Consider the following 16,884-nt stretch of genomic DNA (forward strand, 5'->3'; position numbering starts at 1 on the left):
ATGCACAGGCAGCAAAAGCACTATGTGACTGTCACTCCTCTTCCAAAGCAGCAGCCTTTAAGCATTCTTTAGAATGACAGTTGCTCAAAGCAGTGATTCCCAGTTCCTCTTCAGTCACAGTGGGAGACCTGACATCTATTGAAGTTCAACAGGAAATATATTTATAAAACTGGCTAGAATTTTATGCACTTGGCAGTATTTTCCTAATCACTGTCAGAAGCAATTAACGTGCCATTTCCCACATCTTTGCAGTTTGGGACATACCTGTAGCTTTTGAATGGGCACTGTTGCTTTCCACATACATTTCACCACTGTAAAGTGAGTGTTTGACTGCATGCTTTCCCAGACACAGGAGATCACAAAAAAACCCAAACCAAACCCAAATCCCACCTTTAGGAATGCCTCCTTCTGTTCCAGGTGTTTGCTTATCATGGGAGTAACATGATCTGTTTCAGAGTTGGGACCCAGTTTGTCTGCTCCCCCACACCAGTCTTCTTCTCGCTTATATTCTTGCTCCAGGCTTTCCAGCACGCTGCACACCTACCAGGAAGGAGGAGTTCAACTCAAATATAATCCAGTAAGACAAAAATTCCAAATTCAAGCCAAAAAAATGGAAAACCAATCTACCCCTTGTGGGTACCTTAGCTTCTGACATGTTTTGACTGGCAACAAACTTTGGCTTGGGTTTGTAAGCATTGGCCTGCTTAGGTGGAATTTCTCAGAAGGCTGTCCTTAAAGTTGCTCATCCATCTCTGCCTCCATGACTGCATAGGTCAGAATGGGCTTAAGATATGATCACAGAGGTTGCAACCTCTGTGGCACAGATCACAGCCTTGCGAGCCTGCCCCCTAACTCTTCTGCAGACAAGTAGAATGAAGCTGATTTTTCTCTGACTCCCAAACAAAACCAGAATTAGCCATCAGAAACACTTTCATTAAAAACCTTGTGTAACTCGTTTATGGTTTAAGTGAAACTTCTTGAAACAAGCAGAAATCCAACTAAGCACTTGTACGGTGTGTTTCATCTTGAAAATGTTTTACAAGACTTTTCTCAATTAAAAATAAGAATCTGAGGACTTTTAAAAGGGAAAGCGATGGAAGAGGCAGATCAAGATTTAAGTCTTCACCAATAACCACTGCACCTTGGTAGCGTGTCTTCTTTGAAGTTTGCTAATTGAAGCAAGTGTAGCCACACCAATTACATTGTAGTGTTCTAGTTGTTAGTTCAATTTGTCTACTACTCATTTATCATAGAATGGTTTGGGTTGGAAGGGACCTTTAAAGACCATCTATAGTCCAACCCCTGCCACAGCCAGCAACATTTTCACTAGATCAGGTTGCTCAAAGCCCCATCCAACCTGACTTTGAATACTTCCAGGGATGGGGCATCCACAGCTTCCCTGGGCAACCTGTTCCAGTGCCTCACCACCCTCATAGTGAAAAATTTCTTCCTAATATCTAATCTACATCTACCCTCTTTTGTTTTAAAACTGTTGCCCCTTGTCTTGTAGTGACAGTGACAGGCCCTGGTAAAAAGCCTTGTCTTATAAGACTACTTTATACACTGAAAGGCTGCAACACATGGTTTCTCTTTCTAAGGCAGCTGGTAAGAGAATTTGCTTTTTGCATTTTTTGTATAACTGCAGTTGTTATCAAATTTGTAAATATAACCAAACCTAGTCATCCATTTTTTTAGGTAATGCTGTTTTACGCCACAGTGAAGAATTAACCAAGGCAGACACAAGTCACGTAGCATTTCTGTACCTGTTCAGAAGTTTTATAGAAGGCAACAGAGGCATTCACAAGCTTGAGACGGTCTTCCATCTTCAGCATCAGTTGTTGCCAATGGGAAGCAACCTTCTCTGCACACTCCCGGATCATATCCATGTCATAGTGATTAGCCTGCAGCATTGCCTCTGCCTTCTGCTGAACCTGCAGGGCACTTTGATGCGTCTTCTGACAAGAGGCGAAAATTCAGGAGTTCAGTGGAGCGCTTCATTTTCTTGAAGACCTCAAAGGCTCACATTTCCACTGTGTCAATGACACTTCTACACACATGCACAAGCACCCATCAACTAAAAATAACTGTCTAATATTAGTCACTGCATTACTTCACTATGCAAATACAAAGGAAATAAATCCTGTAGAGATTTATCATCACATCAACAATGACTAGCCGTTTATAAGCAACAGCCACTATCTAGCATTAAGCTACACATGGCATATCTATGTTGCAGTACTCTCTGTTATAATTATGAATTTCGGGTTGCTTTTCTTTCCCTTCATGGTGAGGAAAGAAAATGGAAAGGATGTATCTTATTTTGGCTTGATTGCTACTACTTTCCTCACAGCTTTACCGCAGTCTTTTGCACATTAGTTGTGAGCAAATGAAGGTGCAGGCATGCAGGCCAAAACAAAACACAACTCTCCATTCATTATAAGCAAATTTTTAACTGTAGTTCTCTGTGTAAACTCTATGTGCTCGCCTAAAATTTGGAGCCCCCAACTATAATAAGTATTATTATATCAGAGTACAGAATGACCCAGAAAACACAGAATTTAAGCTTCCTACTCATTTATTCTTAAATTGACAAACACCTAGAAGTCTCATGATTTTTATACTTAAGAGTTCCCAAAGCTCTCAAATGAGGGTACCTATAGTGCAAACTGTAAAGAAATAAAAAAGAAGAAAAAAAGGCGGGGAAAAGCATAAAACTCCATCGAGCAGCAAACGAATGTGGAAGAGTTACTACGAGACAGAGTACTTCTGAAAATAGTTTTCCCAAACAATTATAACATTGGTTAATCTTTCAACAGAAGTTATTAAAAAATGTATGCTATATATAAACAATATCACCGTAAGTCCCTTGATAGTGCATATAAATTAACAGTACTCTATTTCAGGCAATCTTAAGATCTCTGCTTATTTTTTGCAGAGGTATGACCTATCTGCCAAGTTTAGTTTGAATTCTTGGCAGGAGGATGGACACACCACCACACACAAATTTCAGTGAAACCTACTCTCAAACAAAAACGGAAACAATAAAGGACCATATCAGAATGCACAAAACTGATGTTTGCTGTTCCATTTATTCTTAACTTTAACTATTCGCATTATATGTTGTATTCTAACAAAGGGTTTACTGTTTTCAATAAAATTGCTGTGAACAGCTATCACTTTACAAAGATGCAAAAAGGTACTGAGAAGATGTGTTCACCTGGAATTTCAGGTCCAAAATGAACAATAACAAAAATCCCACCTTCCCAGTACATGTTTTTATCTCTTCTCCATAAGATGATTTCAACAGCTTGTCCTAAACTCAAAGAATTGTAGCATGAATCCAAGAGGGCTATTCACATAGACTCATGAACAGGACTCACGATACAGGACTTCTTGGCTACGGTCACTGAAATGGTGCCTTTACCTCTATTGCATGTTGAAACTGCTCATGCTCCCTCTGTAACTGTTCTGCCTCCTGCAAAGAGCTAGCAGTGATAAGCCCAGCGTTTAACATTGACTCTCCATTTCGGATCCAACCCAAAACCTGTAACAAAACAGAAGACCATGAAATACGCAATTCCACTGCCAACCAGCAGGAAAAGCAGCATTGCTAGGGACAAAAAACATTTAGGGTCACGTGCAGTACCAGAATTGATGACTAAATCATTTATGCATTATATATTTACAGTGAATTGTATATTCACTAAACATAGCAAATGACATTCACTGTCAGTTTCACTTAGCTGACAACTCATATCTCTCAGTTAACTACTACATGTTTGTGGTTTCACTTTATACTCTGAACAAGGTTGTGTTTCTGAATACCATTTCTGTCACCTGGAAAACAGGAAAAAGTTACAAGCAATTTGCCTAAGAGCCAGCGTCAGTAATGTAAATTGAGGACACGCAGCTTAGTAAAAAGTAAGCAAATAATTTTGAATATTAACGTTGAGAAAAATGTGACCATTGAACATCTTCTAATTGCTTAAAAATTTTCGGTTTTCAGAATGTGCCACCTTTGACACATCCACTGAAACCAGGTGAATCCCCAGGTGGGGAGAAGCCTCAGGAGGCCACCTAGTACATGCCTTACCAACAGCAGGAACGTGCAATCTTAAGGCCCCTCCCAAAAGACCTGTGCTTTGTTCGTTACTCAAGACTCCAACCCTATACTTTCACCAGACATTTTTATCACCTTTTTTCTTTCTAATGTGTAACACTCAAATCTCTCTTGCTTTAATTTTGGCTCATTTCATTTCTCCTGCCCACAAAAGGAAAAAAAAAAACACCAAAAACCACACACCAAAAAACCCAGAGACATGTTCTCCCTCTTAGCATCATCTTTGTTTTTCCCTTTCCTCTCTCCATCAAGTACACTATCTGATTCCCCCTCCTCTAGATTCCTCTTCTCTTGTTGACCCCAGTCTCTTCAATCTCTCTCATGTGAAATTAGCCGCCTTATTTTTCTCGCTGCTCTTTTATGAGCTCTCTCCAGTTGATAACCATGACTTTGGTCAAAATCTTTCAAATACTGAGTAAACCTGGACATAATTCAGGTTATTCACTGTCATCTGTACAACTTTTCTATGGAACTGCTGCCCAGCCAGTAATTACCCTGTGCTGTATTTGTTCAGCTGATTATTCCTGCTAGTACATCATGCTCTGTATTTGTCACTAACAAAATTCATATCCTTCTTGCAGTGCAATTCTCCCATACATCAAGACAATTCTGAACTGTAACCCAGTGTCTTCTGATGAACTCAAACTCCTTTTCCAGCTTCTTTTGACTTTATCTTCAAATTTAAAAGCATAATCTCTACTTCTAACATGTCGATTTTCTGACTGAAAACATGAACTAGTATTCAAATACAGACTTCTACAGATATTTTTTTAATAACTAATTAAAAACTAAATTAAACTAATTAAACTAAATCTCTGCTCTAGTGGCAGATATTGTAGTGGTTTTTTTGTGTGTGTATGGTTGGACTTGATGATCCCAAAGGCCCTTTCCAACCATGAAGATTCTATGATTCTATAATTGAGGGTTTTTTTCCCCCCTGATAGCATGCATGTGTATTCTTCTATATAAATCCTGCAAGTCTGTAGAAAAGCATAAGTCTGCAGTGTAGATGCAGGGCATGACAGCACCTCCCAGACGTGTAACTGGGTGTACATTCTGCTCCTCTGGGGAGAAAGGCTGGGTCAGGTGGAGCCTTGAAGAAGGGGGAAGATGCCTCTGGCCTTGGAACAACCTCTCCTTGCTGCAAGGAGACATTTCCAGATCACAGCATGGGGACACATGAAAGGGACCGTGAAAGGAGCTGGGAGCTTCTAAGTTGTTGAGACACCCGGGGGTTGTTAACGCTCAAGGGAGCGAGCCCAGGTAAGCCTCAGGAGCAAGACAAAGGGCAACTTCTGAGGGAACGAGATGGGTCCAAGAGATTGCAGACAGAAACCATGGTTGGAGGAAAGAATTTGCCTGTAAGAACATGAAGGGCAGAAGATTTTTTTTTTTTAAATCCCTTTTTTTATTTCTACTTTGTCTTAAAAAAACAGTTTTAAACTCCCTCTCTACCTTACAAAATAGTTCTTCGAGGTGTAGCGTAACGAAACACACATTCTTAGGGTTAAAATAAATTTAGCCTCCTCCAGAGAATTTATAATGAAGGAGAATGCTTAAGTAGCACCAGTTCAAAGCTTCTCTTGACTTGGCATCCCATCATACACAGCAGAGACAGCTAGCACAGAACTTGCCATTTCAAACACACAGACTTGCCCTCCTGCTTGTTGCGGGTCAGGGTGCGAGTGCAGAAGCTGGTGGAACTCACAGGAGGAAAGCTGCCAGCAGCACTTTCCCCTTCCCTCTGCTCTGACTCAAGGGGAAAATATAAGCGCTAGTAAATAGCGAGCCTGTTCTTCCAGGGCTGCTGCCTTCCAGTGTTTGTTGGCATGTTCCCATCACCTCACTGTCTGGGTGGACCACACACCCCGTCTTTTCCCTTGCAGCCTTCATCAGGCTAGAAAAGCATCAGTAGAGCATCTGCAAAACTGTGGAAATGAAATAGAGTTTAGGACACTTGAAAGGGTCAAATAGGTAGTTCTATAGATTTAAGATTAGTTTCTTGGACTGAGTTTTGACTCTAACTAAACATGATCACAGGACACATCTGCTTCAGCCTGCTGTCCTAGCTATGTTTTCATATCCATATGGCGCTATACAGAGTGACAGGATACTCTTTCCTGAGTAGTATTTTGGGAGAACCAGAGCTCTAGCACTGGACTATGTTTGCACCAAGCTAAAAGATCTGCATGTGAGAACACAAAGCAGCTCAAGGTACCCTTGATGGTACAAGCTTGTACTTGGTAAAAGTATCTAATCTATACGCTGTTGTACAGATATGAATACATAGGTATATATCGAAGAACATACATCATGATCAGAGCAGGAGACAATATTGCACTGAGAAGATTTAATGAACACAGTAAACCCAACTGAATTCGTTTTGGAGCTTGGTAGAGATTCTGACCCAGGCAGATGCTGCATGTTAAACAGAGCAAAGCATTCATTCTACAAAGTGAATATGGGGGAGTGACTGCAGCAAGAAGTAATCCAGCAGCTATATTTTAGGTGATAAAAAAAGGTTTGTCTGGCAAACATACAAGCAGAGTTCTGGATGAGAAAGATATTCTCTTAACTATTTCTCTGCCTCTACCTACTCATATGTCCCTGCCCTGTATAAAATAGTCACATTTTCCTTTCCATGTTGTTTTTCCCCACATACAGCTGTCCCTTAGTTCAATGAGCACCCTCTTATCCCAATCTTTTGAGGTTTTCCTACACTGTAATCTTACATCTGTTTTTTCCCTTTCTGCACTTATTACACATCAAGTTGACACGCAAATTCTTTGCAGGTTTTCTTTAAACCTCTGTTTGTCTTCTGGCCCTTCTGCTTCCTCCTAGTCCTAAGGCTTGATCTACAGAACTCCAATGCCGCAAAGCAGAACTGGTACAGTAGTCAAGGGAGAAGCAACTCTGGATATTTTTAATCTGCTTTGTGTGCTTATTTGCTACGAATTCGCTAAGCTCTAAGTTTCACTACCTAGTACTGAAGAGACTCCTTGCAAGTATTTGACTGAAAAACTAAGCCAGGAAACAGTCTGCTGATCTCCATCACAGCAATCTGAGAGATGAACCCTATCGAAAAATTCCTGCAGTGTTCCAGTCTAACCTTTTCACATGACTACAAGCTATATATTTTTACATTTTTTTTATATACACACACACATATATACATATGTGAAAATACAATATCAGTTTGGCAGGAAAAATTCGAATGGAAATCTTGTTAAGATCCTTGCTATGGAGACAGTATCCAATCTACATAATAAGTATGCTTACACGCAGTTCCTCAACAATAAATCTGGCAGAAAATCACAGTAATTGAACTGGAAAACCATGTGTACACTGCTTCAGGCAACAAAATACAAACAAAACAGACTGAAGAGGAGGTTTACCATGTCATTTTACTCTCAGGCAAAGCACCTGCTGTGACCTGCTGAGCTATTAAGTTTTTCCCACTGCAGATGAAATAGGAGAAGATCATGCTTCCTGATAGTTAATAGAAACTAAAATAAATCAGATGTGGTTTTCTGAAAATGCAACTGAAATCACAAAACTGAGTTACTAGCCCCAAAGCATTCCAAAGGGGATCCAAGGCAATTCTATGAGACGATATAACATTCAGTTTTAGTTCCATTTAATTTCTAGGCCTTCAGGCTGGGGAAGTATTGCAGGTTAATCTGTACAATGATAATCTGGAAAAGGAGTTTGTAATACACTAATTCTGTCAGCTACCTGTTCGTGTAAGTTTGTTTGAAAATTCACACCTATTACGGCATTTAATTCAACATAAAATCCCACGTGATAGAGATGTGTTCTAGGAATATAAAATAAAATCAATTTTTTCTCCTAAATCCCAGTCTATTAAGAAAAGGTAGCTGGCTAGAATAGTATACTACTTATATCTTTATTATAAGATGAACTGATTTTTTCCAATGCTTCAGTTTCAGTCAGGGCTAGCAGTGGTTTGAAAGAGTTACAAAGATCTTACAGAATGCCTGACAAACCATATATTAAATGCAACATGGATATTCCTCTACAATCCATTATGTTCATCATCTGCTTGTATCTATCTGCCAAAACACAGAACATTTGTTCTGCAAACACAGGTTTTAGACATGTTTGTCTTTGTCACATTTAACTTGCATACAAACAAAGCTAGTGGAGCAAGGTACTCACTTTATGGTGGGAGCATGCAATATCAATAACTATTTAATGGCGTGTCTTTGAAATATTACCCTATATTCTGTTCTGTAACTCAGTATTACTTCAGTATCATGGGAATAAACAATTTCTTTTTCTTACTAACCCTTCCCATCCAAACCCACTGATGTACCGCAAAGGGATGAGACTGACTCAGCTGGCATTCACACTCTTTCATCTTTTCTTTCCTTTACAAATGTGCACTCTTTTTCTCCATCCTCAAGATGGTTGGATGCAATGGAGTACAGGAACTATCCTCATCTGAAATAACTTCATCTCAACCATTACTCACATGAAAGCAGTCATTTGTAATTCGCGTTTACGAAGGTAAACAAGCGCTAAGACGGATACAGGGTAGTTCAGTAGAGTATGCAAAGGCTTGAGTCAGAAGGACACGTATTTGATCAACACCTAGCTTGCACTGACAGCAGACACCACCAGTTTCTTGCATTCCTTTAATTCAAGACCACACAGAAACTTTGTGTCTGTTAACTATAGGAGTAACCAACCGCTGCCTGGAAATACCTTCTATTCTCCTCTCCTATGCTAACGGGACCCCTTTTGTATTACTTTGCAATTTGGGAGTTCACATTCACAGTCTCAAGAGGGAGATGAATTTTTGGAAGAGCTCATGACAAACAGAAAAAGGACAAATTGCATTAGGAGACATTATGGGAGACATTAACACAACAGACTGCAGCAGACTTCTGTGATGCTGCCAAGCATGAGCAAGATCAAAACCTCTTACCTTTCTAGTGCTTAGTTTGTTTTTTAAGCTTTTACCTACTTTGGTGGTTTTGCCCACAGCATCTCAAATTCACCAAAAGTTTAGGTGTTTATCAGATAAGGACCTCAAAACTTGCCACTTTATTGCCAGGAGAAGCAAAACTTCTTTTTCTTCTCTCGGAAGGTAAACCACGCTGATATGTTATCACTATTTGTAGATGTCTCAGACAATATACCAAAAAGTATTAGGACAGTGTGCAGGGATTTGTATTAATCATCATACAGATGATAAAAGTATGGATTATTTAACACGGGTTCAAATTCCTCTACACTTCAAATACTTGACTTGTATCCACGTAGAAATACGGACTGTTGAGGCAAAATTTAAAAAAAAAAACGCACTTAACGTTAACAGAGGATGAAGTTTCTTTGGTGCTCAATTAAAAGTCCCTCCCTCCTCCAAATGCAAGCCTTTATATAGCAGAAAGTAATTTTCCATGTCTCTTTATGGGAACAGACCCTTCCAAGAGGTGTGGGATAGCTCGGTGGGGACACATACCCCCAGCCTGCCCATACCTGCTTGACTTCGGCCTGGAGGTGGCGCAGCTGCACGCACTGCTCCAGGTGCTTGCGGTGCTGCTCGGCCGCCACATCCAGCTCCTGCTGCTTCTCGTGGAGGAACTCCAGCAGATCTTGGACACGAGTCGCCATGTCTACGTCTCTGTCACACAGCAGCTCCACACCTGTAATCAGGCAGTCCTTCATAAATGATTTGCAAGTCCTCCGAAAAGAAATAGCCCGTTTCCACTGTTTTACACTTACTTTTCCAGTTCCTTCTCAAAGTTCAACTTAATCCTCAGAGCATTTGCTTAAATGAGCATAGTTTTTGCACTCCTTAAAAATGCAATGTTATTAACTTTTTTTAAAAAAGATGCCAGAGATTTACCCTAGGTGACTGTATACAGTTAAAACCATCAAGTGAAGGGGCATAAATAACTGAAAAGGAAGACTTATTACTTGAAAGATTAGAATTATGGCTTGAGCGCATTGCTCTGATTAGCTTTAAAATTAACTCCCTACTATTTACTCTCATTTTACTACTTCCTAAGTGGAATACCTTTCTTAAAAACCTAAATATTTTCATGTGTTGCCAACTCAAGATAAAAATTACGTGCCATAATGACAGTCTCATGAACCCAAATGATTTGAGTAGAACAAAAAAAAAAAAGAGGCCACATGTCTCCAGTGTACAATTAACCAGCATCCCTGTCATTTTCACACATCCCATGGGGAGACAACTGGATAATTCTTACAAAGCCACTGCCCAGAATAGCATGAAGGAGCCATCTTACCAGATGCCTGCACTTCATTGACATACTGCAGCAGATCCTGCCCTTGGTGGATGACATCAAAGGTCAAATTATTCATGGTCAGGGCTTTGTCTGCATGATGCTGGAGCCTCTGTTCTGCTATTGTGAGATCTTCAGTGTCGAAGTCATTCATCTGCTGAGAGAGCTCATCATTCCAAGACTCGAGGTCTGAAATTATCTGGGGGAAAAAAAGAGAGGAAGACAATGTTCACTTACCCATTAGACAAAGCCTATTTATTTCCAAATCCACATTTGGATGGAGGTCAGGAACTTGCATTGCTCATTGTTGACTGACTTCACTGATCGGATTCAACATGGTTCAGACACAGGCTGTTTCAGCAAGGGTTTTAAATTTCAGCAAGCAATCCAGAACAATCTCTTTGAGAACCACAATAGCTTTCCTTCAATCAGTACTTGCCTTGTCAAAGTCTGTAACACTACAGGTACCCTTGCCTTGTTTAAGGTACTCCTTCATCAACATATTACTTGTGTGATATCACATGGTTGATACACTGGAGGGAAGCAATGCCACCCAGAGGGACCTGGACAGGCTTGAGGAGTGTACCTGTGCAAAGCTCATGAAGTTCAACAAGGCCAAGTCCAAAGTCCTGCACCTGGGTCGGGGCAATCCCAAGCACAAATAAAGGATGGGCAGAGAGTGGATTGAGAGCAGCCCTGAGGAGAAGGACTTGGGGGTGCTGGTGGATGAGAAGCTCAACATGAGTTGGCCATGTGTGCTCGCAGGCCAGAAAGCCAACCACATCCTGGGCTGCATCAAAAGAAGCGTGGCCAGCAGGTCAAGGGAGGTGATTCTTCCCCTCTACTCTGCTCTCATGAGACCCCACCTGGAGTACTGCGTCCAGCTCTGTGGCCCCAACATAAGAAGGACATGGACCTGTTGGAACGGGTCCAGAGGAGGGCCATGAAGATGATCAGAGAGCTGGAGCACCTATGCTATGAAGACAGGCTGAGAGAGTTGGGATTGTTCAGCCTGGAGAAGAGAAGGCCCTGAGGAGACTTATAGCAGCCTTCCAATACTTAAAGGGGGCCTACAGGAAGGATGGGGAGGGCCTCTTTGTCACAGAGTGTAGTGATAGGACGAGGGGTAATGGTTTTAAACTGAAAGAGGGGAGATTTAGATGAGATATTAGGAAGAGATATTTCACTATGAGGGTGGTGAGGCACTGGAACAGGTTGCCCAGGGAGGTTGTGGATGCCCCATCCCCAGAAGTGTTCAAGGCCAGGCTGGATGGGGCTTTGAGCAGCCTGATCTAGTGGGAGGTGTCCCTGCCCATGCAGTGGGGGTGGATAATCTTTAAAGTTCCAACTCTAACAATTCTATGATAAACAGATGAAGTTAAAATGTTTTTATTTCCACTTTTTAAGGGAAAATGTTGATCTAAAACATCTTTTCGATTCTTCCAACTGCACCAAATAACAATTCACACATCAAGTGCCAACTCAGCTTTCCATTACGCCCATCTCAAGCCCATTTACAAAAAAGCTAGCTCTATCTGTCTGTGAGCAAGACGTGTCAGGCTCTGCGAGCATCTTCAACTTCTGCCAGAGAACTGAGAAGCACTACTTGTCACAAGAGGCAGGGTGCTTTGTTAATGGAGCAAAACCAAAAAGTATTACTTTAGTACAGTATTACTGTAATGTCAGAGTTACATTTCTTTGCTGAAGTCATTCGGCTATACTTCAGTTTACACTTTAATTCTGGATTTTACTCTCAGCCATAAGATGTTGAGAGAAGGGTAGCTAAGGAATCAGTAAGACCTCCTTGTCTGTCCACACAAGTGCATTTTTCAAATCCTTTTCCAAAACTTGTCTGAAATGTAAATTAGTTCTTTTAATTAGGACACAAAACTGCTTTTAAGTCTAATAGATAATGATTACAAACCCCATTGATCTAAGTGGGCTGTGTTCTTACGGCACAGGTTTGATGCATCAGTTACTTATTTCAAACAAGTCCGTTTGACACACTTATCCCTCAAGCCCGTAACACAAATTTTTTTCAGAATTTTCAGCAGTTTTGCCACAAACTAATGAAGTTCATTGGTACCGTGGAATTACAGCTATCAAGAACTAAATACGGCTTAGCTCCAGAGTTCTACAACTTCAGGAATAGGACAAACTGATGTGAATGGTGCTAAATGACATGAAAACATCTATTTATGCAGCAAGACACAGCAAAAAGGATCTGACTAAACAGGCACTAGCAACAAAGTAGCTGGCTGCATAAATATTTAACCCAAGACATTTGTTGTCAGCAAAAAGAATATGCGGCTACACTTTCCAAGTGGTTAATCAGAGCTGTGAAGTTACTGAGACAGTTAAACTAGAAGAGAAATTCCAGGAAAGCAAGTCTTGTAGAAAAAACAGAATTGAGGAGAAAGCAAAGTTAAATCATCTGTATAAAATTTCTGTAGTCAGCTACAATCTTTCTTGAAGGCTTGTCTCCATTCTGCTCACATGGCACCATAAAACATGGACACATCAGGCAATTATTTTTAAAATTGTGGCATCAGTGAGTTTACTTCCTGTTTTAAAGGTGTTCTGCAAAAATTTTACCTGATTCACTAAGTATTCAAGTTTTGCATCATACCATGATGAGAGATACCTAATCCTGATCCGCAAGTTCTACCAAAGCAAAAAGAGGTAGAAACTTAATGTCTCAGGGGTAACACTGAAAACGGAAAAGCTGATGGAGAAGGGACGCAGGAAGATATACAGGCAAGGCTTTTAGCCACTCCTTAAAGCTTCTTTCATCTCTCTTCCGTGTGACTAAACATTACACACAAACACAAACTGTTTAAGCATTATGAGTGGTTTCCCCTCTAAATACACACACAGGCTTCCCCTCCCACAAAATCCTCCACTACTTCCTTTTATTTCCCATTTACATGGTCCCTGCCCAACATGTCTCATCACCTCTTTCTGCTTTTCATCCCCTTTTAACTGATTTGAAATATGTCAGAAACTCCAAGTCTTTCTGACAGTCCAGCCTGAGAAACCGCTTACTTCCAGCTAATCCTTTTTTCTGCTCTCACGCACCTCAGACCTGCTCTTGCCAGCTCACCTTCAAAACTCTGTGTTCAGTCACACCAAAAGGAGCAGAGGTCACCTAACATTTATTTCTTCAAACCACCCACCGCACTATGGAAGTTCTCACAAATCAGATTTACCATCTTATTTTCATTAGTTCAGTTAACACTTGTAAGTTATCCTCAAGAAGTAATTGTAGTTAGACTTGGTTAAACTGAAAAATCCAAGCATTAAAGAAGGTTGTGAAACTCCACCGTCAAAACATCATATTTTGCGTCTTTCTAAACACCTTTAAAAAGTGGATTAAGATTTAACATGACAAATTTGTGCCACTGTTATAAAAGCAAAGCCAGTCCATCTCCCTTCAGAACAAACGCCAAAACCTTACCTCTGTTACTATTACACTGAGTGGAAATAAAGTAATAAACACAATAAGCTCACAATGGGAGATCGCTGTGGCTAAGCGTCCGTATTTTTCAATAATGGAATGGTTTAAGTAGATTGTAGTCACTATGTCCTCTCAGACTGTCCTGTGATTCACTGTACCTGGTATGAATGACAGGTAGTTTGAAGAGGTCAACACCATGCGTCACCTCAGCCGAGAGGTTTCAGTGATACTGCCTCCAAAGAACAACCACAAACAACAGTAAGAATTGTAACTTCTTCCCATGTTATTTCACACAGCCCGGAGGTTAGGATCATTGTTTAAAGCACTCGAAACACTGCGTACAAGAGCAAGGCATTCCCTGACCCCTTCAAGAGACCAGGAAGCCCATGATTCAAATAAATAAATAATGCCAGCATGGTCCCACACTCATTCAAAAGATAAGTCATCAGTGCACATCACAGCTGGGGTTCCTAACCAAGGCAGTAATCCTTGCATTTTTTCAGCATTAACTGGGTGGCACAAGGTAATCTATTTCAGCCGTTGCACCCACCGTGCAAATCTGAAACGCGCTGAGTGCAGAGTTAAAACAAAAATAACATGCATTACGCCCTCTCTGCCCACACTCTTCAGGGCTTTCCCAGAAGTTCTGCTTTAGAAGCAACAGTGAGCAGGCTCCTATCTTGTTTTTAATTTTTTAATCAAGACAATTAACGTTACCCAAACAGAACAAAGATCAATGACTAACAGACATCTAAAGCAACTGAAACACAAATTAATACCACTCTAAGGAAATGGACAACCTAGATAATAGGTTAGATAATGCTGACAACAGCATAATTACTTACCATAGCATGTGTTCAAGAAGTTCCTAGTGCAGAGTCTGAGCTGCTTGACATTCCTAAGTTTTAAGAAACGTAAAGGTAACACTGCCAGGAAACAAGGCAGGTTATAACACAGAAGGGATGCCGACTCTTTCGCACTGAGTGGGAAAGAAATAAAGAACCACAAGTCTCTTCTAAGAAGGGTCTAGCTAGCATTCCGTGTACCAACTGAGTGCCGACCAGGACTTGGAAAATATTATGTGCTGGGGAGAAAGAGGACGGTAAAATGGGAAAGGGAGAAGACTTAGGTCTCTGTGATCCAGCCCTTCGCATCCTTGCCTTTTCAGCTGTATGACTTAACAGGCATCTTGTAAGTACCATCCAAAAATAGAGTAGAGATAAAGCTGTGAGTTGAAAAGCGCGTGGTATGCTTTGTGTGGAGCCCTGACATAGGTCTTGAGGCATTTAAGTCCCAGACAAGCAAAAATGCACAGACACGGATGAAAACCACACATTTCAGGCTGCATACATTGCCACCAGTGTTACCTACCCACTGGCTAGGTCCATACACATCATCCTTATGCTACTGATCACCCTAGCAAGGGACTTTCATGTACGTTTTGCTCCTTCTTGCCTTTAGTTAATACAGGCGTTCACAACAGAGTCCTTCAAATAGCTCGCGACCAATGGCACTTAAAAGCCTACTGAGGATACAGAAGGTCAAGTTTACATGCCAAGAGCAAGGGGCAAAACAGAGACAGCGCTGCAGTTACAGCAGTTTCAGAAAACCAGGAGAATCTGAGAAGCTGCAGGATAAAAGACAGCAATTAAAAGAAACATGAGTATTTTGTCAGGAATAATAAGGGAAGAGTAAGGACAAGAGAGGAGAACTAACCCTGCCAGCAAACCTCACCACTGCCCCCAGCAGCACAGCTGCATGGTATGAACCTGCAGTGCCAGGGGAACTCTCTGTCTCATTTTAGCGTGTGTTATTTTGCAAGCAGTAAGACAAGCTAGAAACACTACTCGCCTTCCAGAAAAAATTGTCCTCACAGGATGCTCCCCTGAATGAACTGCCCCTACAGCCAAGTCTTAATTGACTGGGCCAGTCACACAAAATCCAGGACAAAGGAGGTCAGCGCAGGGTCTGCAAGTTCCTAGCTGGCATCTGGCTCCTCCTCGCTATCATGTTACTTCAGCTGAGCTCCTGCTTTCAAACAACTGACCTGGAACTAGTCTCTGTATTTTCTTCCCGGAAGTTTCCAAACAGATGTCTGCCTTCAGGGAGAGGGAAAAGAGAAGCATGCTTTGCTGAGGAAGCAGAGGGAGGACATGGTACAGAGGCAGCAAAGTAATCAACATTTTGCTGAAGGTGCTCTGCAGCCAGGGTCTTTTGGTCCCTGGAGGGCTCCTTGGCAATCTTATACAAGCATCATTTTCGTTTCCAAGCCATATAAACAAAATACACCAACTCTTTCAACTTGGTAATTGGCACTTTGCTTTATGTTTTATGTGCCAAAATGTAAAGCATGCCAGGTGTCAGCTTCAGAAAAAGCAAGATCTGTCAAGTCAGGGTATGTGGCTTTCCACTGCAAAACCCTACGGCCATCAAACAACATACACAGAAGTATTACTATCTATGCAGATGCTATCCTGTACAGAAGGACTACAACACATACGCAGAGCAGGGCTTCTGCAACCCGCCTTCTGCTATTGTGGAATACTGGTTTAGGTAACCTACAGCAGAGACCAATCACCTTAATCATGAACTTCACTCAAACCTTTAACCTAATTCTTTCATTAATTTTCTTGGTATATGCCTTGCCCCCCACAGCCACTATTTCCTCAATAGAAGTGTTCTGAGAACATGAAACAGACCCCATCATGCACTGCAGATCCCTTCTGCAGAGACTGTAAAATTGTTGACAATCCTATAAAAGGTGATACCTTCCATGTTCCTTCATATATACCAGTCATCCAACTAATTTTTGCAATCACAATTCAGCTAAGCCCGTCCCTTGCGTATTCAAGACAGCTACTCTAACATAATCCAAGGCGCAAACTCCCTACAGACTAGTTTCACCTCCTCAGTGTGAACTGCAAAATAGAGAACCTTCTTAGTCTTCCTTTACGCCAGAGTTATTATTGTAGAGTGCACACTCTCACTTCCTCTATGAGCCACGGATCAAGGAACTGTGTCTGCCTATT

At 41.2% G+C, this 16,884-nt stretch overlaps 1 protein-coding gene across 3 annotated transcripts in view; it reads right to left on the minus strand.

The window, feature by feature from the left end:
- Nucleotides 1-16,884, minus strand: part of TRIO (trio Rho guanine nucleotide exchange factor) — a 257,134-nt gene that overhangs the window by 105,851 nt on the left and 134,399 nt on the right. For all 3 annotated transcript variants that reach the window (XM_063326144.1, XM_063326146.1, XM_063326145.1), the window contains exons 14-18: nt 10,402-10,597; nt 9,626-9,792; nt 3,425-3,544; nt 1,764-1,955; nt 391-540 (exon numbers count right to left, since the gene is read on the minus strand). In XM_063326144.1, the coding sequence (XP_063182214.1) occupies nt 391-540; nt 1,764-1,955; nt 3,425-3,544; nt 9,626-9,792; nt 10,402-10,597 (825 nt within the window). The remainder of the gene's footprint in view (nt 1-390; nt 541-1,763; nt 1,956-3,424; nt 3,545-9,625; nt 9,793-10,401; nt 10,598-16,884) is intronic.

Source organism: Chroicocephalus ridibundus, chromosome 2, assembly GCF_963924245.1.
Source record: "Chroicocephalus ridibundus chromosome 2, bChrRid1.1, whole genome shotgun sequence".
Taxonomy (NCBI): domain Eukaryota; kingdom Metazoa; phylum Chordata; class Aves; order Charadriiformes; family Laridae; genus Chroicocephalus; species Chroicocephalus ridibundus.